At 42.7% G+C, this 27951-nt stretch overlaps 1 protein-coding gene across 1 annotated transcript in view; it reads right to left on the reverse strand.

Annotated features, from left to right (window-relative positions):
- Positions 1-2685: 2685 nt before the first annotated feature.
- Positions 2686-27951, reverse strand: part of MGAM2 (maltase-glucoamylase 2 (putative)) — a 67166-nt gene continuing 41900 nt past the window's right edge. The window contains exons 32-50 of the mRNA XM_087821324.1: positions 26434-26562; positions 25100-25207; positions 21289-21423; positions 19711-19795; positions 18357-18495; positions 15088-15221; positions 14783-14817; positions 14571-14687; positions 13857-14005; positions 13670-13754; positions 13220-13276; positions 12451-12575; positions 11615-11703; positions 8978-9027; positions 7401-7574; positions 5245-5416; positions 4474-5001; positions 3347-3888; positions 2686-2712 (exon numbers count right to left, since the gene is read on the reverse strand). Of these exons, the coding sequence (XP_087677450.1) occupies positions 2686-2712; positions 3347-3888; positions 4474-5001; positions 5245-5416; positions 7401-7574; positions 8978-9027; positions 11615-11703; positions 12451-12575; positions 13220-13276; positions 13670-13754; positions 13857-14005; positions 14571-14687; positions 14783-14817; positions 15088-15221; positions 18357-18495; positions 19711-19795; positions 21289-21423; positions 25100-25207; positions 26434-26562 (2880 nt within the window). The remainder of the gene's footprint in view (positions 2713-3346; positions 3889-4473; positions 5002-5244; positions 5417-7400; positions 7575-8977; positions 9028-11614; positions 11704-12450; positions 12576-13219; positions 13277-13669; positions 13755-13856; positions 14006-14570; positions 14688-14782; positions 14818-15087; positions 15222-18356; positions 18496-19710; positions 19796-21288; positions 21424-25099; positions 25208-26433; positions 26563-27951) is intronic.

Genomic DNA, 27951 nt, shown 5'->3' on the forward strand with positions numbered 1-27951 from the left:
GTTTTTTCGGGAGTACTCACCTTTCAAAATCCCATGCTTCAGTTACGAGGATTTCTACACACAAAGGATTGAGTTTCGGTAATGACAGAACGGTGGTTGTTCGGACAAGTTCATCCTCAGTTTTCCAAACCCGAGTGTTTTAAGTGAAGCCTTTGGCCGACTAGTCTGCCCTGGCGTGGAGCAGGCTGCCGGATCCCAGGTCAGGGTTTGCGGCGCCAAGACAAGTGAACGGGGGCCCCCTCAGGAAAGGTCCCAGCGAGGGAGTCTGTGGCCAGGTCCACTGGGACAGATGAGTATGAGGAGCTTTGTTTTGTTTCAAGGCGGAAGGTCAAGTTAAGAGGCATATGTACTCCGGTGTAAGGTCTATCAGCGTTGTTCAGAGGACTGTCTTTTGCGGGTAGCTTCCAAAAGGCAAAAGCAACTAACCGGCAATCTGTGGCCCTCACGTGGAACACCACCAAGCCACCCGGACAATAGCACAGGCCTGGAAGCAGGTCAGAAAGTCGTGCAAAGGTGTTCACAGTAGGTGTTAGACATTCGTGTGTCATAAGAACCTTAAGCACAGGTGCTGGAGTCCCCACCTGGTGGGAAAGTTCATGGTGTGTGTGACCAGGCCCTGAGAGTGAAGCTAGGATATTGCTGCCTTAGGGAGGTGGTTCCCAAACCCTCTGGTCTCAGGAGCCCTCTGCATTCGAGTTTAATGAAGACCCCATGCTTTGTTTAGGTGGGTTATATCTACTCATATTTACTGCATAAGAAATGAAAATTTACTCATGTGTACAATATTTTGTAAAATATTTATTTTTCACTTGTTAAAAATAACAACGTACTTATGTTAACATAAATATTTTATGAAAAACAACTATATTCTCCAAAGGAAAAAAAACGATATTTTCCAAAGCAAGAAAAAAAATGAATGAAAAGAATGACATGATTTTATATTTCGTAACTCTGCTTAGTGTCGGGTTTAATAGACGACAGCTAGATTCTCGTATCTGTCTCTGTACTCATGTGTGGTGACAGCACATAGCAAAGAGTCTCTAGAAAATGCCACTGTTTACTAAAGAGAGAACGAGAGTGAAAAAGACAAATAATATTATGAAGACAGATTTGACCTTGTAAACCCCAGGAAGAGTTTTAGGGCCTCCCATGGGTCCCCAAACTACATTTTGGAAATGTTGCACTAGAGTTAAGCTTTCAACCGCGTTCAACCATGAGTCTATTCATGGGAGTCTGGGTGAGAGAAGAAAGTAATAGATCGAAGAAAAATAATAGTGAATGTGAATGTGAATGTGAATGTGAATGTGAATGTGAATGTGAATGTGAATGTGAATGTGAACATGAAAGACCAAAGAACATGCTAGAAGTCCTAACCCCTTGAAGGAGAGTCTGGACAGTCAAATAATGAAAGAAAAACTAGTGAACAAAAGACAAAGCGAATGAGATTATGAATTCTGACCCCAGGGCAGAGGCTGTCTCTCCTGTGCTGTATCTTAATACACTCATCTCTTCCTGGGTGATTTCTGGTCAATAGAAGAGTTAGATCCGTGTCAGTGAATCCAGCCATTAGTGGTAACAGCAAGGCTCTAAGATTATCTCATAAGTAAGATTAATTGTAATTTCCTGGAAGTACTTTTAATGCCTATAAATACAAGTACTTATCAAATCTGTAGTAAGAGTATCGGTAGTACCTATGGAAGTAATGGTTGCAACGTTTGGGAAGTTAAGTTTTTAACATCAATCATCTCATTTTTATTTTTCTATTATAGTAAAAGTGACCTATAATATTTCTAATTTAATTATTTTTGTTCCTGGAGTCAAAGTGTATAGGAGAACTACAATGGTAGCATTTTTCATATTTACAGTGATAGATAGGGTCCCTTTAGAGGCAATAATACCCCAGTTTGTACGATAGCAAATTCCTACATTCATAGCCATGGTATTTGGGAAAGTCTATAGGAAAATAAAGTGTGGTTTTTGCATTACTAATTAAATAATGTGCTATGATATTAATAACTATTGCTATAGCAGTTATTTGAGTGACAGGTATCACCAGCACTCTCAGTTATTGTATTATGTCCTGTACGTAGCCCAATGAACACATGTAAAGCAATAGTATTTATAGAGCCTAATGTGGTGTTATCCAAAGACACCAGAATCACCTGTGAAGTCTGTAGCAAGGTATATAAAATATCTATACTTTAATTGATGGGGCTATACAAGTTATAATTTTAAAAATAGCTGTTATATATTTTAGTTCCAGAACAAGTAGCTACAAAGCTAGTACTGGATACATCTTGAGATATATCTTAAATGTCTACGGTGCTGGGGGCAGCTATATCTATAAAAGCTAATGCTAATATTTGTGAAAATGTATGTAGCATAAGACCATGTATCTGTTCGTTGATTCTCCATATCTGTAATAGTTGTGTTAAAGAGATGCCTGCAGTAGTTATCCTATCTTGAGCAGTAATCAGGGAACTAGAGTAGTGTTTGTGGTATTTGTAGCATAAGTCAATGCAGTAGTAGAAGCATCCGTTGGTGTCGTATCAGGAGTGATAGTATTTGAAGCATATATGGTAACATTTGTTGTAGCTGTGGTAGCATTAGCTGCAATCGGTAGAAAACTGGCTGTAGAATTTGTTGTTACAAGATAGTGAGCTGCTGTATCTGGAAGAGCAGGTGTTAACGTGTCTGAGGCTGCTGTGGTATCTGGAACAGGAACAGGTGCAGCATCACCTGGAACACTCCTGGAGCTCTTTGCGTCAGCGTGATTTACCGAATGCTCTGGACTCTTCACAGCATTGGTGCTGGGAAGAGCTGTCCCCGGAATGTGAGTGTTTGTAAGGACTGGATCAGAAGTAGTCGTTGAATTTGGAGTTTTTGTGCGGAAAATATCTGTAGTGATGGTGGTAGGATATGCCGTGGTGGCATTTCCAGTAGCTTTGGTAGTGGATTCAGTATCTATAGTGTTCATGTGTGAGGGAGTGGTGAAATCTTGAGGAGTAGTGACTATTGTATCCACAGTAGCTGGGCTGTGTGTAGTGGGAGTACTTATAATGTCAGTAACACTGGTTATTATATTGGTAATATGTGCATTGGTGGTGCTCGTGGATGTGGTATTTAAAGTATGAGTAGGGGTATCTGGTGGATAAGTAGTGGTGCTGATTCTGGTCAGTGCATTATCTGTGGTGCTGGTACCAGGGGTGCCTGCAGGAGGTGACGTTAACATGATCTGAGTGGTAGTTTGTTCAGAACTAGCATTTGTAGTCAAAGTAACTGTGGTGATGCCTGTGGTTGCTGTTGTGTTTCCTGCAGTGGTAATATTTAAGATATTTGTAGTAACTGAATCCATGCTAGTATTATCAGCCCCAGTATTTGTCAGAGAAGGAATAGCTGTAATTGGCACAGTAGTGCTAGGGCTAGTAGCATCAGTATCTGTTGGAGAAAGAGCAGTGGTATTAAGACCAGTAGTACCAGTGGTAGTATCAGTAGTACTTGTTGGGAAATAAGTGGTTATATTAGGAAAGGCAGCACTAGTGCTGGCAGTGGTAGTATTTGTAGGAAAATCAATAGTAGTATTAGGAAGAGTAGTACTAGTTGTAACTTCAAGAGTACTTGGTGGGAAATAAGTGGTTGTGCCAGGAAAGGCAATACTAGTGCTAGCAGTGGTAGTATTTGTAGGAAAATCTATAGTAGTATTAGGAACAGTAGTACTAGTTGTAACTTCAAGAGTACTTGTTGGGAAATAAGCGGTGGTATTAGGAAAGGCAATACTAGTGCTAGCAGTGGTAGTATTTGTAGGAAAATCTATAGTAGTATTAGGAACAGTAGTACTAGTTGTAACTTCAAGAGTACTTGGTGGGAAATAAGTGGTTGTGCCAGGAAAGGCAATACTAGTGCTGGCAGTGGTAGTATTTGTAGGAAAATCAGTAGTATTAGGAAGAGTAGTACCAGGTGTAACTTCAAGAGTACTTGTTGGGAAATAAGCGGTGGTATTAGGAAAGGCAATACTAGTGCTAGCAGTGGTAGTATTTGTAGGAAAATCTATAGTAGTATTAGGAACAGTAGTACTAGTTGTAACTTCAAGAGTACTTGGTGGGAAATAAGTGGTTGTGCCAGGAAAGGCAATACTAGTGCTGGCAGTGGTAGTATTTGTAGGAAAATCAGTAGTATTAGGAAGAGTAGTACCAGGTGTAACTTCAAGAGTACTTGTTGGGAAATAAGCGGTTGTATTAGGAAAGGCATTACTAGTGCTAGCAGTGGTAGTACTTGTGGGAAAATCTATAGTAGTATTAGGAACAGTAGTACTAGTTGTAACTTCAAGAGTACTTGGTGGGAAATAAGTGGTTGTGCCAGGAAAGGCAATACTAGTGCTGGCAGTGGTAGTATTTGTAGGAAAATCAGTAGTATTAGGAAGAGTAGTACCAGGTGTAACTTCAAGAGTACTTGTTGGGAAATAAGCGGTTGTATTAGGAAAGGCATTACTAGTGCTGGCAGTGGTAGTACTTGTGGGAAAATCTATAGTAGTATTAGGAACAGTAGTACTAGTTGTAACTTCAAGAGTACTTGGTGGGAAATAAGTGGTTGTGCCAGGAAAGGCAATACTAGTGCTGGCAGTGGTAGTATTCGTAGGAAAATCTATAGTAGTATTAGGAACAGTAGTACTAGTTGTAACTTCAAGAGTACTTGTTGGGAAATAAGCGGTGGTATTAGGAAAGACAATACTAGTGCTGGCAGTGGTAGTATTCGTAGGAAAATCTATAGTAGTATTAGGAACAGTAGTACTAGTTGTAACTTCAAGAGTACTTGGTGGGAAATAAGTGGTTGTGCCAGGAAAGGCAATACTAGTGCTAGCAGTGGTAGTATTCGTAGGAAAATCTATAGTAGTATTAGGAAGAGTAGTACCAGGTGTAACTTCAAGAGTACTTGTTGGGAAATAAGCGGTGGTATTAGGAAAGGCATTACTAGTGCTAGCAGTGGTAGTACTTGTAGGAAAATCTATAGTAGTATTAGGAACAGTAGTACTAGTTGTAAACTCAATAGTACTTGGTGGGAAATAAGTGGTTGTGCCAGGAAAGGCAATACTAGTGCTGGCAGTGGTAGTATTTGTAGGAAAATCTATAGTAGTATTAGGAAGAGTAGTATCAGGTGTCACTTCAAGAGTACTTGTTGGGAAATAAGCGGTGGTATTAGGAAAGGCAGCACTAGTGCTGGCAGTGGTAGTTTCTGTAGTAGCAAAACTAGTGACAACAGACTCAGAAGGAGTAGCCTGGGTCGTAAATGTAGAATAGGAAGTTGACGAGAAGGTACTAGTCATAGGTGTAGTAGAAATGCCGGGACCATCATGACTCCAAGTGACCTCAGTTAAGTTTTTCAGCATGATAGTCTTGTCAGTCAATTGAATAGTTAGTGTCTGCCAGGAAAGAAGAGATAACATTGGTATTTTAGAACTTATTAAACATCACATTTAACTACAACAAAATGATGTATTCGTTCTTTCCCCAGAGAGTCATGGAAGGTTCCTTTTCCGGTCACACTGATTGCAGGCAGACGGATACGAGGTGATGTGCTTTGGGCATAACCCCTGTGCTGGTAAGGTTTCTTTCTACTTCATTTACTCAGAACCACACTGCTCACAAGTATTTGCATCTTTGATTAAAACCAATGTTCATAAAAATCTCTTTGTTTTTCCACTAGATTTTAATCTTCCCGAGGGCAGGCTGGTTTCAGGTTTTCACCGTCCCCAACACTGGTATACTGCCTGGCACATAATAGTGTAGCGTGAGCCCTGATATTCGGGTTTCTTGTCTTTTTTGTAATACAGTCGCCTGTCTTAAGCGTCAATCCCCAGATCTGTCCATCTCCTGGAGGCTTCCACTTCCAGCCCATTGAGGCTCCTTTGTTTTCCAGATCTTGGTTGATTTCAATAACTGACCATTTGGGCTACTTTGTTTTCTCTTCTCATGCTGAAATTCATCATGTTTTAAAGCCACCAATAAAGAGCGAAACCTGGAAGCCCTAGGCCCCACCCTCCACCCCTCAAAAACCTAACCCCTAGACTCTTGCCCATGCTCTCTCTCCCCCCTCTCTCTCTCTTTCTGCTGTGAAGTTTCCAGGTGTGCTGTGACATTTCCAAGACTTGTAAGCTATAAGCCTGTATCTTTTCAAAGTTTCCTGAAGGTTATTGCTGAAGAACGTCTTTTATTCATAATAAGAACTACAAGAGCTGGCCCGGTCACAACCTTGGTTATCGATAGGTTGAGACCAGCACAAAACAAATGGACATCTGATATGCTACAAACCTTCCCAAAAAGAAAGTGTTCAAAGATCTTCTATATCAGTCTTAACGGGAAGTATTTACTTGAAAAGTGTGGTTTTGAACTCAATAGTTCAAGAAAAATGTTTTGAAATAAAGAACTAAATAATGCACAGTACAACATAGGGAATATAGTCAATAATATTCTAATAACTACGTATGTGGTCAGATGAGTGTGAGATTTATTGGAATGATCACTTATTAACTCATATAATGTCCAATCACTAGGGTGTATGTACTAAGATAATATAATAAAGTATGTGCACTGTAATTGAAAATATAAAATTATTTTAAAAATCAGTTCTCAGTACTTAAAAAAATACATAATAAATAAATAAATAAAAGAGACTAGAGAAAGAGGGTCTGTTTGACTGTTTGTTCAGAGGGTCACTGACCAAAATTCAAATACCAGCATGGCAATCTTTCACCTTTTAGAAAACAGAACTATACTTATCCACTTTCACTTCTCTAAACCACCCCCTATGAGTTAGTGAATCCATATTTATGATAGATCCAGTGTTCAAAAGTGGGATACTTTTCCCCCTGCTGTTACTCTTGATAACTCTACTTGTAACTTGTCTTCAATTAGTTGGCTCTGGCTGCTAACCAAATAATTTATTTCACATCACAGGTGGGATATATTCATTTTTATGATTACTACAGTTTACTGCCAATTTTCACCAACCTATAAGATCTATTGATCTGACCAAGGGTGTGAGTAATTTCACGAAGAAGGGGGAAAATCTCCAACAACAATTTTAGAGGCTCACTCTTTCCTTTGTTTGAGACTCTGCCACAGACATAAGTTTTGTTATCCCAGCCTGAGAGACCAACCTTAACACACAGCATAGTTTCTTTGGGAAACACACAGAAACGACTTCATCACACCACTGATAATGTTCCCTTGATTACACTGGGGAGGACCACTAATATTTTATATTTTACAATATAATTCAACACTCACAACTTTTCAGGAATAGATCTATTGCACATATCTATAACCTTTCAAATATAAGTAAATGTAACAATGATAACTTTGCAGAATAAAATTAATTTATAACAACGTTCTTTTGAGACATACCTGATTGTAGGGATCACTCTGGAAATTTATTGTTGTGAATTTCATGTTGTCATAGGTGATATTGACTTGTGTCACATGAGTAGAGTGGATCCCCCAGATTTTAATATATCCAACTCTCAGTGAATTTGACTCACTCAAATCACTATCATGTACGGTCTGGATCTGCAATGTGTTCTGTAAAGAATGTATAAAGGTAAAGAATACATAATACATCTGTTTATTGACTATATTACACATTAAAATGTTAAGAAGCCTCAAATTACTACTGCTGTACTGGTTTGCTGTTTCATTCTTAATTAAACACTTCATGAAGTCATTCTTTCTGAGTACCAGCTACAGTAAATTTGACGATACCAAATATTAATGTAGCTATCACATTGGATAGTGCGGCTCTAAGAAGTTCTATCCTGGGTACCATGTTTTAAGGTAAGTCTATACTAATTATAGTCCAAAACAGAATAATCGTATCTGAAAACTAGTTTAAGCACAAAACAGAGGAAGTTAGCCTGGAGGGTATAATTCCAAGAGGACAGAAAGGATATACGACAGACATCGTCAAATGCTCAAAAAACTATTATGTATAAAAGACAATAAAACACAATAGGTTTGTGTTATACTATTCTTTAGCTCAAATCAATGGGGGAAAAATTAGAGAAGCAGATTCCAGGTTTGACATGAAATGATCTTCCTACTACAATTAGAACTGTGTAGGTTATCCATGGAATCATTCAACATGCATGGTAGATTGATTGAATCACTATGTCCAGTTATTCACCCCTCTTTATCCATACCCTTTTCCATGCAATTTTGCAATGCCCTCCTGCTCTGGTGCTGGATGGGGCATTCTATCCCACCTTTGTGTCTAGGCTTGGCCATGTGACTTCGCCTTACTAATGGGATATGGGTCACCTTGACACAAGTGAAGATTTTAAAAAGTACTTAGGCATTTCCACTTCTGTGTTTCCCCTTTTCTATAATCATGAAAAGGTCATGCCCAGACTTGCCCATAAGGCCATCTTAGATTGCCCAAGAGCCAGATGACCCCCAGATATGTGAGTGCACACAGCCAGGACCATCCAAGCAGCCTAACATTCCCAAGACTGATTGCAAATGTAAATGAGCCAGCCAAGATCAGCCAAGTCCAGCCCAGATCAACTGGACACTGCAAACTCATGAGCTAAATAAGTATTTATTGTTACATGCTGCTTAAGTTTTGGGGTTGTTTGTTGTGCATCATTGTTGTACAATGGAGAGATGATGTAGCATTTATCCTTCACATTTTTATCAGCCAGAAAAAGCTGGCTCAATCCCAGAAAACATGTTATACATTTAAGGACTTATTTCTCCCCCAGCATTATATGAATTACAAGTTTCTTTTTACAGAGCAATGGTATGTTGGGTAATTATCAAAATAAGGACTGTTTCTTCCTTATTTTATTGTCAATAGACCAGATCTCTAAAGGAAGAAAGGTCTTCTGATTAAGACGAGGGATATTATATCTGTACAGTTAATGAGTAATATTTAATCTGCAGCTAACTGGAAGACAGTTTATAAAATTCAATTCAAAATGTCTTACCTGAGCTGCTGTAAAATTTGCCAAAAAATAGTTTCCATTTTCATAGGTACCTGCAAGCAAGAAAAAGGAACACACAACTACTCATTACTTCGGCTGTAGCAGATAATCTTACATAGTCAGAAAATGTCTCAGTGGGATCACAAATACTGATCAGGATAATCCTGACTTCTCTGAGGAGCACTAAAGACAGGCGCTACAGGAGTATTTCACTCCAGGTTAGCGTGGGGATGTGCATATGGAAGAGAGTGTTTTGAGGTAAGGGTCAGGAGGTTGCAAAGACCAGAGAACCTGGGTTGAACTAAGCTCTTCTCTCATAGCTGAAGAAGTGTGAAAGCTGCTGATTGGTTATTTCTGTGCCAACACAGCTAGCACATGGCCATGAGAGCTCACATGGTTATGATGATACAGGCTCAAAGCAGAGGAGCGTATTAGGGATTTAGGCTCTCAAGTCATATCGACATGGGCTCAAATCCCAACTCTTGCACTTCATAGTTGTGCAAACTCCGGCAAGTCACTTAACACTTTATCACCCATAAAATGGAGATAAAAATAGGACTAGCTCATGTCAGTAGAGTACATAACATGCTACTTGTGCACAAGTGCTCAAACTTTGTTGTTCAATATCGTCATTGAAGTCCTCGTCATCCTCATCTTTATTGTTCTGTCTCTGCTCTTAGCTCACCCTTCCACAGCACTCTGCACCCCCAAGCCCTTCTGCCTCTCCAGGACTTACCCCATCAGTTCTTTCCCGTAGCCTCCCTGCTCTTCCACACTCCAATTAAGCTCCAGAGCACTCCGTTCTGACAAATCCTTGACTTGATTCTCTCTGTATCAAGCTACCATGTCTCCTTTCTACTGCCATGTGTCTCAAAAAAGCTAGCCTCTGCTTGTTATGTCTGTGTACTCGCCTCCTACACTTGTCATGATGTCTGTGTACGTCTCCTACACTTCAGCTCTTATTTCCTTTTTTCACTGAATTGGATCCTTTCAAAGTCACCAGTGATGTGGTATATTAAACCTAAGCATCTCTTCACAATATTCAGGATTTTGAGATCTCTTTCTTGCCCACACATCTTGAAATATCCCCAGTTGATGTCTACTCTACTCTCTCAACATGTGGCTTCTAAGCCTCCTGTTTCTTGGAAGTCAGTTTCATTTCATGTTCTTGTCTTGGCCCTTGCCAGCATCCCATTTCTTACCATTATTAGAACATATTCTTTCTGAACCAACAAAGACTCTTCTTTGTTTTGTAAATTACCTCCACTTTTGTAGAAACAATCAATCATAAAACCCTATGTTTAAGTTTAGTCTTGGCTAGAAAATGTAACCTAAGCAAATATTATAGCCTCTTTTAGCAATTTTAAAGAATTTTCAAAGAATGGGGTTATGTTAATATGGGTGATTTAACAGGATCCTTGAACTAGGTATTAAATCTCCTTACGTAAGTAAGGGAAAGTTTAACAAATAGTTACAAACCTGTTAACAGAAAATTTCAATCAAATGTGTACTTACACTGTATCTTGGTACTTTAAATTTATGTTTATAAGTCTGTTTGGTGAAGCAGAGTTTCTCTATAGAAGTCAAAAAGTTTAAAACTTGCAGGGACTATTGATTTTAACCTTGAGACTAAAACATATTTGTTGAAATAACCTAAAATTTTATAGAAAATTGGTTTTTCTCTTAAATGTTTGAAATATATTGCCTCTAGGGGGCTGATTTTACACCCTAACTATGTGTTATTAACCCACTATGACATCAGTCGTCCAGTCCTAATCAGCTCGAGCTGTATAAAAAGACTACAGATTCCCAAAACACACCGGCTTCAACTAGGAGTGTTTTTCCTGGGGGAACATTTGGCGATATTTAGAGATACATTTGGTTGTTACATCTCAGGGTTGAGGGGAGTGCTTTGGCATCTAGTGGGGGTGCTGCTAAACATATAGTAACTAACAGCCCAGCCACCACCACCAACAACTAATTATCTAGCTTAAAATGTCAATACTATTGAGGCTGAGGAAACCTGCTTTTAAAAAAGCATTTCCTTGACAAAGAAGAAGAAGGTTGGAGGACTCTTGCTTCCTGATTTCAAAACTTACTTCAAAGTAACCATCTCAAGACAGAGTGGTACTGGCATAAGAATGAATGAAAAAAGACATATATATATATATATATATATATATATATATAAATGTGAAGGTTTTTTTCTGTGTCCTCAATTATGTATATATACCTTCACATTTAAAGTCAATTGATTTTCAACAAGAGAACTAAAATAAATCAATGGTAAAAGAATAATCTTTTCACAGAAAGACCGGGACAACTGGATATCCATCCACATGCTAAGAATAAAGCTGAATCCCTCTACCTCATACCATATACAAAAATTAATACCATATGGTTCAAAGGCCTAAATATAAGGACTTAGCCTATGAAACTCTCAGAAAAAAAGCAAGGGTAAATTTTTATCACCTTAGATTTAGCAATTGTTTTTTTCGTATAACTCACAAAGCACAAGCAACACCGTTACTTTATTAACAGTAGCAGAAATGAGATTTTCAGCTTATGCCAACTATATCCTGAGCCTCCAGGGTGTGGTGACCCTGAATGCTGTGCGGGGACCTGGAAAGTTCGACTCACCAATGCTGTGTCCATCATCCCAGAACATCTGACCTTCAGCTCTCCCATTGTCATCCAAGGCAACGGTCAATCCCATCAAGTTTTGTCGACTATGGAAAAAAAAATTATTTTTCTCTAAATGAAGGGCAGCTTCTATTTTAAAATATTATTTATCCAGAACAAAAAAGGTAATATATTAAAAATGCACACATAGCTCTAAAAATAGGCAATATGAGACAAAATACAAGATAATTAAAAGCTAATAGGAAAAATATTTAAAACTTAATAAACATTTGGTAAAACAAATACACATCCTTTATTTATATACATATTATAAGTAATATGATAAGAAACTACCTTTAGCTTATCATATTACTTCTTTATAGAAAGAAGACACTCTCCCCCCAAAAAAACAACAACACACGCACCCTTCAGTAGCTTCCAGAATGCTACAGAATAAAATGTGACATGTAGGTTCTCCTTAATGTGACATGGATGTATGTATGCATGTATACATATATGTATATATACTTAATCTCTCCTGGGTCAATCAAAGCTGAATGGGGAATGGGCACTAAATCCCTGGGTAGCCATCACAAGTCAAAGAGCTCATCAATATTTCCCAAATTTTTAATAGTATAGAAAGAGGTACATGCGGCTTCCCCAGGAAAGCTTTTGCCCAGACCTATGACACAGGGCTGTAGATAAATGATGTCTCCAAGCCTGACTTCATGAACTCCCCCCCCCCAGGTCCCATTTGGAAGAAGCAAGGCAGTGAACGGCCTGTGACTCGGCCAGTGTCCCCGCAGAGCCCCCGTTGAGGTGGGCAGCCCCGTGAGGCCGCCTCTCCCCCTGACCTGGAGCGAGTGTTCCCCGCCGCCTCCTGCCAGGGCAAGACGCAGCCTCCTCTGACGTGAACGTTGATGTGGTCAAGGGGGGCCTCCAGGGTTCTCCACTCGCCCGCCGACGTGTTGCCCGATTCCTAGAACGGAGAACGCAGACAGGACGGGTGCAGAGATGAAATGAAGGCATGCTTTACAAGGCCCCCCTTCTCCAGGGGGCGTGCCGGAAAGCCGGCAGGCTGCTGCACATCAAAAGGCAAATCTCCAATTTGCAGCTTTGGTGAAAAGCCTGGAAAGCTAGCCTTTCCTCTCCATTCTCCAGAAAAGGTGGGGGCGGGGAAGGACTCAGTGTGATATGGCATCAGATTTTACCCAGTTATGCTTTCAGGGATGCTTTTTTTAAATTGATTTTTTTTTTAATTTATTTTTTTTTAGAGAGAGAGGAAAGGAGAGGGAGAGAGAAAGAAACATCGATGTGAGAGGGGAGCATTGATCAGCCGCCTCCCACATGCCCCCTCCCAGGGATCAAGCCTGAAACCCAGGCCTGTGCACCGACCAGGAATCGAATTGGCATCCTTTCGGTGCACAGAATGATCCTCAACCAACTAAGCCACACCGGCCAGGGCCTTTTGTGGGTATTTTTATTTTAAAAAACCTTTCAGGACTAAAAGGTTGAAAATGACTGCCTTATAAAATAGGTGCCTGGAAGTCGGGAGAAAACTCCAGCCACCTCTCCAGCCTGCATGGACCAACCTGGTTCTTCACAAAATATGATAGTTCTTACCGTGCTATAGTCATACCAGCGGGCTCTGGGAAAGTAGGCACGGACCTCGAAAGTGTTCTGAAACAGAAAATCAACAGGCCATTAGGAATAGCTCAGCAATGTCATCTTAATTTCTAAAATTCTGTAGAATTGACATAAAAATGGGATTTTCATTAATGATCTTAAGAGTTTGGGTGATTATATTAAGAAAGATCCTGGCAAATTCAAACACACACAAAAATAATTTTTTTTTAAAAAAGGTCAACTTTATAAGGACGTAAGGCGACAAGACATTAAAACAAGAAATCAACTGAGGTTGTTAAGTTTTCATTAACAGAGACCTCAAAAAAAGAAAAAGATTTCCCTGAAATATTCTAGAAGTACCAAGCTGGGCGAGAGGATTTTTCAAATGCCCTTCCTGCTCCACAGGTAACGTGATCGGAGGGTCTGTGACCTGTGATGGGAACTCACACTTGTCAGCACGGGGCTGATTAAGACGGCAGGGCCCAGCATGAACTGATGGTCTATATCCCACGTGGTGTTGTCCTCTCTAAACCTTAAAAAATAGGCATAAAAAAGGTCTTCTCAGACTGTTACGGCCGTCGCCGAGGGTGAGCATGGACACGCCCAGGCCCGCCGGGGAAGCGGGCGTACTCACTCGTGGAGGAGGGGCCGGACCACCGTGCCGCCCTCGACGTGAGCCCGGTGCATGAGGGTGTAGAGGTAGGGCAGCAGGGTGTATCTGGTCCGGAGGACTTTCCTTGCGTACATCTGAAAGGTTGTGTTCCAGGCCACGGGATCCTGTCTCTGGGAAGATAAAGGAGCGCACGGCAGATCACCTCTTTTTGACCCTATCCTAGTGGTATCAGGAAAGTTCCAGAAGGCGCACGTCCCCTAGGTAGGTTACACACCATATCTCCTTTCATTTCCAGCCCACCCTTCCCCCACCCCCACCCACCGCCTTCCTAAGCTTGAGTATCTTGCCTTTTCCACTTTTCCCCCGGCTCCTCAGTCCCCTGCTCAGGCCTAGTCTTGACCCTGCACATGTGTAGAGAAATGGGTCTCTATGAGGCGCTAATCTATCTTGGATGGATTTGAGCAAAACACATACTCTTCTTAAGAGCACAGGAAGCTTCTGTTATTTCAGCCCCATAGGGCACCATCAGCAATCCCACCAACAGATGAGAAGAAACATAGTCTCAGAAATCGTTGGTAATTATGGGTTTTTGAACTCTATGGGTTTTCTTAAGAAATGGAGGGTCTGTTGGTTTTTGATGAGTTTTCTCAACAAATAATTATGACCCCTTTGGGCATTCAAAGAGAGTTGTGATTTGAGGACACAAAACACCTGCGGCATAAACCGCTCCCTCACCCTTGTCCCCATGGTGTTGTGGTTCCTGGAAAATGGATAAAAGGCCCCCAGTTGCGTCCAGCGAAGACACATCTCATATTCAGCATCTCCAAGGAACCCGCAGATATTTGCTCCTGTCTGAGAAGATGTGAAGTCATCGGATGAGGTGGGACTTTGGTGTGTCGCAGACACACTGAATCTGGGTGATTAGTAATGGCCCCGAGATCACTTACATAAGATATTCCAAAGAGACTGAACTCCATCATGCCTGCAATGAGAAGACACAGCTGTGTTGGACTAAGCAGCCCTTTGGGAGAGTAGGTTTGCCCCGTCTCCTCTGTACCCCATTTGAAATCCATGGGCCAGTCATGATGAACAAATAAAAAGATGGGTATAGATTAAAACTCACACCCATAGAGAACTCAGCACCTGTTGGTTACACTGCCCACATGCATGTTGATTAGATACGACCAATACAGACGAAGGGCACCCCCCAGGCCCCTCCCCACCAGCGGAGCCCCTGGGACAAGCCACGCACCAATGATCGACTTCCTCAGCTGGTCCCACGAGGCTGTGTTGTCTCCCAGCCAGTGCCCCCCCCAGCGGCCGGAAGAGGGGAACGTGGAGCGGGTGATGACGATCCCTCGCTCTCCTGTCACCTCCTGCACGGCTCTGGTGGGAGGGGAACAGGGAGATGAAATGAAGGTGAATTTGAGGATGGACATCCATGGAACTTCATTTAGGAGCATAGCTTCAGACTGGAGCAGAAGGTGGCAATTTTAGCCAGAGAGCTTCTTCCCCGAAAGCATCTGCTATTTAGAAGTGATGTTAATCCCCGGCCGGGCATGGCTTAGTGCCTGAGCATGAACCTATGAGCCAGGAGATCAGGGTTCGATTCCCAGTCAGGGCACATGTCCGAGTTGCAGGCTTGATCCCTGGTGACGGGCGTGCAAGAGGCAGCCGATCAATGACTCTCATCACTGATGTTTCTATCTCTCCCTCTCCCTTTCCTCTCTCTGAAATCAATAAAGATATTTTTTCTTAAAAAGTGATGCTAAGAGTCCCAGTGAACTTTAAGCCAGACAGCTGGGGATATGGCATCACCTAAAACATGAATTCCTCTCTTAAAACAAAAATAATTGAACCCTGGCTGGTGTGGCTCAGTTGGTTGGGTGTCATCCCACTGAAAGGTTGCTGCTTCCATTCCCAGTCAGGGCACATGCCCGAGTTGCAGGTTCGATCCCCTAAAGGGGGCATGCAGGGGGAAGCCAATCAATGTTTCTCTCTCTCTCCCTCTCCCTTGCTCTCTCTCTAAAAATCAATTTAAAAAATATTTTTAAAAAATCAAGTTAAGTAGCTGTTCACATGGAGGTAGGAGGAAGGGGTGGGGTAAGGTATAGGACAGACATATTTTTGGAACCATTACTCTATTCCGGGTATCATACTGGTCACTGTCATATGTCCTGTCTCACTACCTCACAAGGAAGGTTTCCTTCACCTCCTTGTACATTTCAGAAACTGAGGCTCAGAGAAGTTGGCTAATTTGTCAAAAGTCACTTAAAGAGCAAAGAGGCAGATCTGGGCTCCAAATAAAAGTATATATGACTATAGCTTTTTTGGTAATATTTCACCCTTTTATGCTGCTCCTCAAAAAGCAGAATCAGTATTGCAGACAGAGGCAAATATACAGAAAAGATGCTTAAATATTTCTTGATTGAAGGTGGGTCTTGTGCATGCAGCCTCGGTCAGAAAATAAAAACAATTGTGTGAGAGAAAAATCAATGGGAAAAAAGAGAAAGTCTATGAACAGGTGCTAGTATATAATGTAATCCAAATATTTGCTAAATGAAGCATCACAAATCAATAGACACAGATGACTTATTCAATAAATGGTGTCAGGACAAGAAGCCAGCACTGTAGTGGAAGCTAACCCATTTAGGATACTTCCAATATTTCACGCCACAATAAATCCAAAAATGGATGGAGATTGTGTGTGTGTGCTCACACATCTGAGAGATAACAGGCCTGACATGAAGTCAGGGATGCAGAGTAAGGATGGATGTGAGCGATGCGAAGGACTCTGACACCGACTCCAGAACTCTAGAAATTCACCAGCCACAGAAAGAAGTGAAAAATCATCTCTGCAGGAGAAACTACTAAATCTTGGCAAGACAGCCCAGCCGGCGTGGCTCAGTGGTGGAGCATCAACCTATGATCCGGGAGATTGAGGTTCGATTCCGGGTCAGGGCACAGGCCCGGGTTGCGGGCTCGATCCCCAGTAGGGAGCGTGCAGGAGGCAGCTGATCAATGACTCATCTCTCCCTCTCCCTTCCTCTCTCTGAAATCAATAAAGAAATATTTTTTAAAAAAATTTACTCCAAGGACTGAGCTCAACATCAGATGCGAGCTAGAAGAAGAAAGAATCAGAAGATGGGTCAACAGATATGATCCAGTCTGAATAGCAAAAAGAAGAAAGAATGAAGGAAAGGGAACAGAATTACAGAGACCACCAACTGTACCAACATATATATAATTGGAGTCTTAGAAAGAGAGAGAGAAGAGGGTAGAAAATTATTTTTAAAATAATGGTCAGAAACTTGTACACTGAAAGCTATAAAACATTGCTGAAAGAAAATTAAATGAGATCTAAAGAAATGGAATGACACCCCATGTTAATGGATCAGAAGACTTAAGATTATTAAGACTGAGGTGATAGTCAGCAAACAGCTCTACAGATTCAATGCAGTCCCCACCAACATTCCTGTTTCTGTTCTGCAGAAATTGACCCACTAATCCTAAAATTCATATTGAGTGCAAGGGACCCAGGATAACCAAACCAGTCTTGAAAAAGAATGTGAAAGGCCACATATTGTATGACTCCGTTTATATGAAGTGTCCAGATTAAGCAATCCATGTGGGCAGAAAGTAGACCAGTGGTTGCTGGGGCTCAGGAGGAGGGGACAAAGGTGGGGAATGGCTGCTAATTGGTATAGAGTTTCCTTTTCAGATGACAAAAATGTTCTAAGATTTTATTGTAGTTATTGCTGTACAACTCTATGGATATACTAAACACAGCTTAACTGCTTACCTTATTTTTTTAATGAAGTATATTTCACATATAACATTGTGTAAATTTAAGGTGCACAACATGTTAATTTGATACATTTATATATCGTAGTAAGATGATTGGCATTGTAGCATAATTAGCACCTGCTCACTTAATTTTTAATTGAATTTATTGGGGTGACATTGGTTAATAAAATTACATAGGTTTCAGGTGTACAATTCTAAAATATATCATCTGTATAGTGAATTGTGTGTTCACCATCCAAAGTCAAGTCTCCTTCCATCACCATTTATCCCCCCTTTACTCTCTTCTACCTCCCCCCACCCCTCTTTCCCTGTGGTAATCACCATCTGTTGTTTGTGTCTATGAGTTTTGGGGGGGGTTTTGCTTAATCTTTTCACCCAGCCCCCAACCACCCTCCCCTCTGACAGCTGTCAGTCTGTTCTCTGTATCTAGGAGTCTGTTGGCTATTTTATTTGCTAGTTTATTTGGTTCATTAGACTCCACATATAAGTGAAATCACATGAATACCAACTTTTTTAGTAGTGAATTTAAATAGGTGAATTTAGCAACCTACTTGGTTAATACAACTCAGGGGTGGTGCCGTTGCCTGGAAAACCACTCCTGATATTTTGACATTCATCTGTTTGACTTGCACCATGTAGATACAAGTCTATAGATAACAGGACTAAAGCAGCAGTGTGGAAATGAGCCTTGCTGCCAGGACTAAGCACACTCACTCGTAGGTGGGTCTGGTCTGGGACCACCCGTACAGGCTGTGCACGTCGTAGTGGCGCACCCGGGAGCCGTCGGGCAGGATCTGCTCACTCTCCATGCACAGGGTCTTGCTGCTCAGGCCCCTGTCCCTGGACTCCAGATCTGAGAGGAAATGCTGAGTTATGTTCTGAACAACTTCATCTGCACATTCACTAGAAAGGCCTATCATCTTGGCATCACGATTTCAATCAACAACTTTGTTACCAGTAACAGCTCCAATTTCAAGAATTTATTTTGTCTACAAAAAACACACACAACACCACCTCAGTGTCCTAAGGCCTTGTAACTAATGAAGGACAAGGACAGGGAATGGAGCTGGTGAAGGCAGGCTTCTTTCTGCTCCAACTCCGGCATTTATAGAGGACGGCCATCGTCCCTTTATCAAGGCCACACACTCCTTTGTTGTTATGACTGTCTCCCACTGGAGGGTAATGTTCTCCAGGGGATAGATCTTCTTTCGATCAACTTTGTAATCACGTTGCTAAATCATTCTGATTTGTCAGTACTTGCCAGATACACAAATATTAAATTAAGGGAGGAAGGAGAAAAGTAGGAAAGAAAGGAGGGAGGGAGGAAACAAGGGAGGGAGGGGGGGGAAGGAAGGAGGGAGGGAAGGACAGAAGGAGGGAAGGAGGGAAGGAATCACTGAACAATAAGAAGCAAAGCAGTGACCTAGAAATTAAAACACATGGATTCCAGATTTCATCCCACAAATTACTGATGAGTTACTTTCTGCCCATATTTCTTGAAGGTGAGAGAGTTCACCTTCCTGAGATGCCTTTAATCCCCAGGTCCTGTGATTCTCTATTTCTGTTTGTATCACAAGACAACCAGGGAGTGTCCCTCGTGAAGTGTCTGTGAACGCAGGCAGAAAGAGTGCAGAGCTAGATGTTCATTCTCTAATCAAGAGAGTGTGTGCATTGCATGAGCATGCGTGTGCATGTGTATGTGCATATGCGCATGTTCGTGTGCATGCACGCGTGTGTGCATGTGCATGTGTGCATGCATGTGTTCATGTGCATGCACGTGCGTGTGCATGCATGTAGGGGGTTATTCAAAGTTTTAGCAATCAGCTCATAGTCACCGACGTTACCAGGTGCCCCACACATCGCTTGGTGTCTTTCATCTCACATCAAGGCACTATTTCTATGCTTGGTCTGTAATTTATCCATTTGCACTTTTCAAGGTTACTCTATGTGGGGTTTTGGCTCATGCTTACGAGCGCTTTCTCTCTCTAAAATGAGGCTTCACTCTGCCAACACGGGGCGAACTTGCAGGGCTTCTGAGTAGGGAAATAAGGTAGCGAGCTCTACGTACACGGCATATAAGGCGGCTTATTGAGAGTGTCATCGCGGCAGCCCTGGACAGATCCATCCACAGAGTTTGATGGCTCATTCTTACTCTGAAACGAATCAGCAAAAAAAAAGCTCCTGTGATGTCAGAGGCTGTGTGGCCTTGGCGTGGGAGAACCCTGACCTCGTGGAGACAGAAGGGTCTTATCTAGACTGGTCGCTTCATGGGCTCTGGCTCACCTCAGGCATCAACCCAAAGGGACTCTTAAGAATTCACGTGGGTTTAAGCAGCGTGTTGAGCGCCCCGTTTAGTTTGCGTTGCTCAGCTTGTGCGGGGTGTTTCATAGCGGCGAGCATACTGAGAGTACACTGGATCTACGGCCTAAGAGCGCCTCCTCTTTTAGTGCAGCAGCTGGACTAATCCAGACATCGGCCTAGTCGCAGCACAAGGGGCAGGGCCTCACTTTCTGTGGTGGATGCAGCTCTGAAAAGCTGCAGGTAACTCAGAAACGAGTCTGGGTCAGTAATACTTGCAGAGGTTTATTGCCCGAATGCAAGAAATGGTGGTTCCTGGGGTGAAGGTCACTACCTGCTCTATCCATGGAAAGTGAAAATCTTGAATGTTGGACTATCTTAAATAGGACACACTCAGAGACAAGGCAAGTATCTTGGAAACTGGTGGCTATTCTGAGTTATTCAGCCACAGCTTTCCCTCCAGGGGAACAAACAGCCCAGAGTTATCCATGTCTCCATTCCTCAGAGCTCCCCACACCCCTTCACTGTGTGCTTTGCCTGTTTGGGTCCATCTGTGCCCCTTTGTGTTCTGCTCTGTGCCTATCTATCCTGCAGGGGAGTGACCAGGGATGTCCTAGCGTTGCCAGTGGGCTTAGAGCTTTGTCTCTGGGGGAATCACAGGCTCCTTGCAACCTGGTCTAGACCCTGGGAGCCCTTCAGAGCCGGCCTAGAATATGCTCAGATTTTAGGCCACTGGGCAGTAGGGAAGGAAACCGGGATGCTGCTGTGCTTCCCATCCCTAGGGAAACACAAATAGAAAAGCCCCTGGATACATGTCCCAGAGACATCTCAGGAGGCCCTGCTCTTACACCCAACTGGTATGTGGAACAAATACCTGAACAGGCCTCTGAAGCCATTCCCTTGGAGGAGTCTCTGCCAGCACTGTAGTGAGCATCTCTCATCTTGGACTCAGCCTTCCTTGCCCCCAGTCCTGCCCTATATCACAGGACAGGCCCCCAGGATCCCTTACTGTTGGCTTCTGGGTAGGTCTGGCCAATGGGAGGCTGTGGCAAGAGGCTGGAGGGTGGGAGATAGGAGAAGCCAGAGTGTTTGCTGCCTTTCTCTCTGGCATCGTCTCCAGCGGGGGCACATCTCCGCCTCAGTCTCCAAATTCCTCCGGATGACACGTCCCTGGGCAGACCTGCAACTCCCTCTGCCTCTCCTGGTGGGCCCAGCACCTCCATTCTGCTCTGGCATCCCTCTCTTTCGCTCCTCCAGCCCTAGCTGCCTGCTTTGCTGGGCTCTGAATTGCCTCCCCACGCTTGTACGGCTAGCATTTCCAAGGAAAACCCACGAGGGATGCACTTACGAGGCACAGTCCGTCGAACTTCAAGCTCTTCGTTGGCTCCCGGGGGTTGGCGTAGAGCTCCTTTATCTCCTTCTTCCACCAGGCGGCCGTGCCATTGCGCAGGAAGTCAGGGTGCGCGACCCGCGCCCCGAACAGCTGCAAGAGTAACGCAGACTCTCAGGCTGCGTCTCAGCCTGGCCGGGGGGGAGGGGGGGGGGGACCACAAAGCAAGGCGAGCACGTGCCTGTGCAAGGTGCTGCCCCCTCAGCGTGAGACCTGACCCGCGCCGGCCACTGCCAATGCTGCCGCATGGACTTTACCGTGGACACAAGAGATCAGGGAAGGCTGGTTTAACCCTTTATTTTCCTAGAAGGTTAGATACTCTTAAGTCCCTTTTAAATAGGGCATTCATTTTATTTTATTTTTTTTTAACATGTTTTTTATTGATTTCTGAGAGAGGGAGAGAGAGAAACATCAATGATGAGAGTCATTGATCGGCTGCCTCCTGCACACCCCCTGCTGGGGATCGAGCCCGCAACCCGGGCCTGTGCCCTGACCAGGAATCAAACCATGACCTCCTGGTTCATAGGCTGACACTCAACCACTGAGCAACACCAGCCGGGCAGGGATTCATTTTATGACTGGACATTTAATCATATGAATTGGTAAATTAACTGTCAGTGTCTGAACTATGAAACTTTAGCGCTACGGGTGCTTTTCCTACACTGGTTGAATGAAGGAGACTAGACATCCAGGGAAAAGTGAGCTACAGAGTGGGTGGGATGCTGGATGCCCAAGCTGATGTGACATCAAGTGCTGAGATGAAAGACATTACTCCTCGTAACTGGTTTACATGTGGACAATTCATTGAAACTCAGTCTGTTCATAACCTCTCCAGTGAAAATATTCTAGCCTTGGTTCGTTCTTTTTCAAGCAACCTTAGATTCAAACAAAGCAACCCATTAAAGGTACACGTGTAAAGGTATTTTACTTATGATTGCCTCCTACACATTTCCAGTTTAGTTGCTTGTTGAAGTTTCCATTTGAGGATCTTTTTTTCTGCTGAGAAACTACCAGGTGGCCCTGCCAAGCATGGCTCAGCAGTTCAGCATCAACCTATGATCCAGGAGATCCAGGCTGATGCCCAGGTTGTGTGTTTGGTCCCCAGTGGGGGGTGTGCAAGGGGCAGCTGATCAGTGACTCTCTCATCATTGACGTTTCTATCTCTCCCTCTCCCTTCCTCTCTCGCAAATCAATAAAGATAAAAATATATATATTTTTTTTAAAAGTAACTACCAGGTGACAAACACACTCAACTTAGAGCTACCTAAACAATTACAATAGACATATGAAAAAACGCTCAACGTCACTAGTCATCAGAGATGCAAATTAAAACCACAATGAGGTATTACTGCACACCTGTGAGAATGGCTCCATCAACAAATCCACTAACAACAAGTGCTGGCGAGGTTGTGGAGAAAGGGGAACCTTAGTGCACTGCTGGTGGGAATGCAGACTAGGGCAGCCACTTTGGAAAACAGTGTGGAGTTTCCTCAAAAAATTAAAAATGGAGCTGCCTGTTGACCCAGTGATCCCACTTCTAGGAATATACCCTAAGAAACCCAAAACACCAATCAGGAAGAATATATGCTCCCCTATGTTCATAGCAGCACAATTTACAATAGCTAAGATTTGGAAACAGCCCAAGTGCCCATCAGTAAGTGAGTACATAAAAAAGCTGTGGGATGTTTACACCATGGAATACTATGCAGCTATAAAGAAGGATCTCTTACCCTTTGGGACAGTGTGGGCAGACCTGGAGAGTATTATGCTAAGTGAAATAAGCCAGGCAGAGAAAGACAAGTACCACATGATCTCACTTATATGTGGAATCTAAGGAACAAAATAAACTGATGAACAAAATAGATCCAGAGGCAGGGAAACATGGAACATAAGACAGATCTCAGAAGGGAGGGGGGTAGAGGAGACAGGAAGAGATTAACCAAAGGACATATATGCATATATACATAGCCTGTGGGCACAGACAATATAGTGTGGGGAAGGCCTGGGGCAGGGGGGGCAGGTTAGGTAAAGGGAGGCAAAGGAGGGGAAAATGGGGGACATCTATAATAGTGTCAACAATAAAAAGAAAAATTAAAACCTTTAAAAAGCACCACATGCAGGCAATGAGATGTTCCACATGTTAGATTCTGATGACATGCATCGCCATAAAAATCTTGGGGATCTTTGCCATTAAATTCTAAGGTCTGAATGTATGAAATTCTGCTGGGTGAAAGCAGGCTGGGTCTCTTGACTCATTCCATAACATATCAAAATTTAATTTTTTAACTTAATGATCAACTAAATCCATTTAAAATATATCCTGAGAACAACCACCTTTCAAATGATGACTCAACTCTCTGATGTGCTTGTTGTGGACCTATAACAGAATTTCCTTTATAAATAACAAATGTGAAGTGTGACCCCAAGGAAAGAAGATCGATTTCCATTTACAACCTATAAATTTAACCTCAATACTTTAAGCAGCATCATAATTTATTGGGAACCCCAAGTGTATGTAGCATTAAAAAATCCATATTATCAACCAATTTCATCCATAATTAGAAGGATATTAACTATATATATTCATTCATTCAGGAAGCATTCTCTGTGCCAGGCACTCTTCTATGGTCTGCATCTACTTGGATTTAAGTAAGAAGCAGTCCTTGTTTTCTAAGCATGGAAAGATGGAACTTAAGGGTTAAGTTGTAACCTGTATCCTCTGCAGGCAACAATGCAGAAAAGGGAGGAACAGCGAGAGCTAAACTAGGCATTGGATGCTTCACAAGACAGAATGTTTGAGTGGCCCCGAGTGCAGATACTATTTGCGTCGGCTGAGAAGGCAACGTGCAAAGGCACAGTGAGCTTCGCGTGTGCCCAGAGCAAAGGAAAGCAGCCGAGTGTGACTGCGGAGCAGAGTCTGAGTCCTGGCCGAGAGCTCCTGGCGCCTGGAGTCAGGACATCTACCTCAAGTCCTGTTGCTATAAAGCAAACAGTGAGGATGAGAACTGGGGCCCCAAATAGGAGTGAGAGGAGGCAAAAAGGGGGGATAATGCATAAGATTTAGGGGCTTGTTTCAATATGAAGGCTGGTTAAGCATCATAGGGCAGAGATGGGTACAAGTCTTGAGTGTGGGTGCCGGAGGGACACAGGCTGCCGAGCCATTCTCGGGGGGATCATTTATGTGCGTTAAAGACCAGCTGGTGCCCTGGCCGGTGTGGCTCAGTGGTTAGAGTGTTAGCCCACACACCAAAGGGCCTCGGACTCGATTCACGGTCAAGGGCACATATCTGGGTTCGATCCCCGGCTCCTGTCTGGGCGCAGTGCAGGAGGCAACCAATCAATGGCTCTCTCACATGGACGTTTCTCTCTCTCTCTCTCTCTCTGCCCCCTGCTTCCACTCTCTCTAAAAGTCAATGGAAAAAATACCCTCAGGCAAGGATTAACTAACTAACTAACTAACTAACTAACTAAATAAATAAATAAATAAATAAATAAATAAATAAATAAAATCAGCAGGCACACATAATGGGTGGGACACCGGAATATTTCCAGGCAATAAAACAAAACTCACTGATATTTTAAAGGATTAGACCTGCGACCTCGGTCTCATTAATGTTCATTAAGCTAATCAGTATCAGACAGAGTCCTACTCGTTCATAATTTATAAATTACCTAGTACATTTTGCCAAGATTCATTAAGAGGCTCATTCAATCAAGACATTGTGATGCTGATGCTGATTTATTACGGGCATCTCCTCCCAATCCTTACCTCTCCCCAGACAATATCACTGTTGTTAGGCCATTTGATGAATACATTGTTTTCCTGCCCTCTGATGAATGGGAGATACTGGGTCTCCTGGCCAGAAATGGCTGGATTCTGCAACAAAAGGGTTTAAAACAGAAAACATGAGAAAAAGATTTCCAAGAAAAAACGATCTCCAAAATTTTAACAATTTACAGTACAGAAAGAAATAGTGAACTTCAAATACAAACAAAAAAACAAACAAACAAAAAGCACAACCATGGATAATTTGCCTTATGTCTACTGGGTAGCTGAGGGGTAAAAGAATATATTGATGTTTCTCTATAAAATTCCTGAGGGGAAAAACAAACAAACATGCAAATGTTTGAAAAGAACTCCTGGAGAGAAACCAGATTAGCAAGACATTACCCTCAAACAGGGAAAGGCAACTTACCGTGTTTCCACAGCGTCATAGCAATACCCTCCAAGAACATGAAACTTTCTCTTCTTTCTGTGGCCAGACTTGTCCATCTAAAGTGGCCTTCCCATTAACTGCATCCCTTACCTGCCCCAATTAGTTTCTATAATGGTATCCTATTTCACGATCGCCATACAAATCATTACTACCCGAAATTATAATAGACTATAGTCCCTATAAGGACATTGTTTTCTTTATGAACTTAGATTACACACACACACACACACACCTTTTATAATGGTAATTTTCAAAGACCCAGTGCTTAATAAATACTTGAATGAATGAATGAATGAATGAATGAATGAATGAACAAACAAAAGTCAGCAAATAATGCTCTAATTTTTGGAAGCTAGCAGGGGAGAGCCTTTGTAGGGAAGTGCTTCTGTGTTTAATCAAGATATAACGTCCAATGTAAAATAATAAATTGGTTTTCTGGATCCTAACTAGGTTGTTTGGGACTTTAATTATGGGGAAATAAGTCCCCTGAGCCTCATCATTGCTGGAAGATGATAAAACTTAGGTTTTTAAAACCCCTATGGTAAAGATGAGACTGATACAGCTATTGGAAGCACAGCCTGAAACAGTGAGACTTTTTTTTCCCACATTCAGTGTTTTAGCCCACAGTTCTTCTAACTCTACCAAGAGAGCAGTAACAATAAATTACACCCAGTCATGAAAAATAAAGATCGTAACGTATCATCTTTCATAAGCCTTTTTAATTTGTCCTTTCCTCCTTTGTATATTTGCGTCACCAAACTCAAAATAATAATTATAGGTCCACAGGAGGCTGCAAAAACGTGCCCCGAATTGCCCTGTACCCTTCATGGTGGCGCTGTTTCTAAACAGAGCCGGGAAACGAGCTCTAACCTTGGCAAGCACCCACCAGAGCAAGGACGAATCTCGTGCCATTGGGCCTCGTGCGCTCCATCAGCAGCCCGAGGTTCTGAAAGCTGGTGCTGAGGGTGAAGTCCAGCTGCCGGTCCATGTAATCCACGTCCACATGCTGAACATCCTGCAGGGGGGCCAAGCAAGGGCTTAGGGGTCCCTCAGGGCACCCACGCTGCTCGCCAGGCCCCAGGGCTGTGGCTTGCTGAGCCCGGCCCAGGCCCCTCCGAGTCTACCTCCCTACCCCCTAGACTGGCTTTCAGTCCTGCTGATTAAAACTGCTGCCTGATTCCTGCGCGAGGATCGCCTGTTCTCATTCCTTTGCTGCCCCCCTCCCCACTGGCACCCTCTCCCCTTTCCTCCCCTCAGTTCTCGTGGTGTCCCCTCTCCAAGCCTCGAAGGCAGCGAGCCTATCCGAAAAAGTGCTAGTTACATGGTCAAGGGTAGGAGGCAGGACTCCGCTGAGAAACAGAAAATGTCATATATCTGATTTCTCTTTTTTCCTGCAGTAAACCTGGCTGAATTTATTCACATTTAAGAACTGCGTCATTTTCCAGCATTCTAAAGTGTGTATACTGTTTCCACCATCCCCATTGGTCTGGGTGGTCTTTGAGATGAGAACTTTGTCTTCCCTTTTCTCAGTACAGCACCAACCGACCTCGGTTTCTGCACCTGAGATGTACCCAGTTCAAGGTTGCTGAGTGACACCTAAGTGCTCACGATTCCGTTGGAAAAAGAGAAGCTTCCTTTTGGCCTGAATGTGATAGTCACCCGTATTAAGACTCTAGGTGAAGCTTGTTTGAGGGAGCAGAGGCCTGTGCATAAGCCAAAGCTTGGAAAAGAAGGAACCAACATATTAGCATCGGTTGCCTTGGCGAGATAGGTCTATGGAATCTTTTCCATCTTTTAATTTTTCTATCTTTTCTAATTTACATTTAGTCAGTGTCTAGTGCAGTAGTATATAAAAAGAAAGAAAAAAAAGAGCCTGGGTGACTGCTTCAAGTGCTCTTTGATGAGAACGTGGTAACGCTTCACTCTCATCTTCTGATCATGAATTGTCCTCCAGACCTCAGGAGGTGGGGGAAAGGCAGAGGCGGAGAATGTGTGATTAGAGCTGATCGTTAGGAGAGAGAAAGAGCAGGCAGTTTGTGGAACTGGGCTTGTGGACAGCGACTGACTGCACTCCCAGGGGCTAGGTTTCCTTGTAGGATATGCACATGTGAGTATTTGTGTTTAAGTCAAAGTGAGGGCTTGAACGTGACTACTTTCTAATTGCCACTTTATAGCCATCCTCTCCAAAAACAGTCACAGTATAATCTCCTAAATCTGTCATAATCTTGACACGATTCTCTCTTAGAAGTCCCCAAAGTCGCGGCTTAAGACCAACCATGGCTACTGTAGGATATTTCTGGCAAGAGGTACTACCTAACAATATCTTCTGCTAACTTCTGAAGGATTTATGCCTTTCAACGTTAAACCCTTGATTTAGAAAGGGTGACATGAAATAAATTTAAAA

This window comes from Miniopterus natalensis, chromosome 10 (genome assembly GCF_054644295.1).
Source record: "Miniopterus natalensis isolate mMinNat1 chromosome 10, mMinNat1.hap1, whole genome shotgun sequence".
Classification (NCBI taxonomy): Eukaryota; Metazoa; Chordata; class Mammalia; order Chiroptera; family Miniopteridae; genus Miniopterus; species Miniopterus natalensis.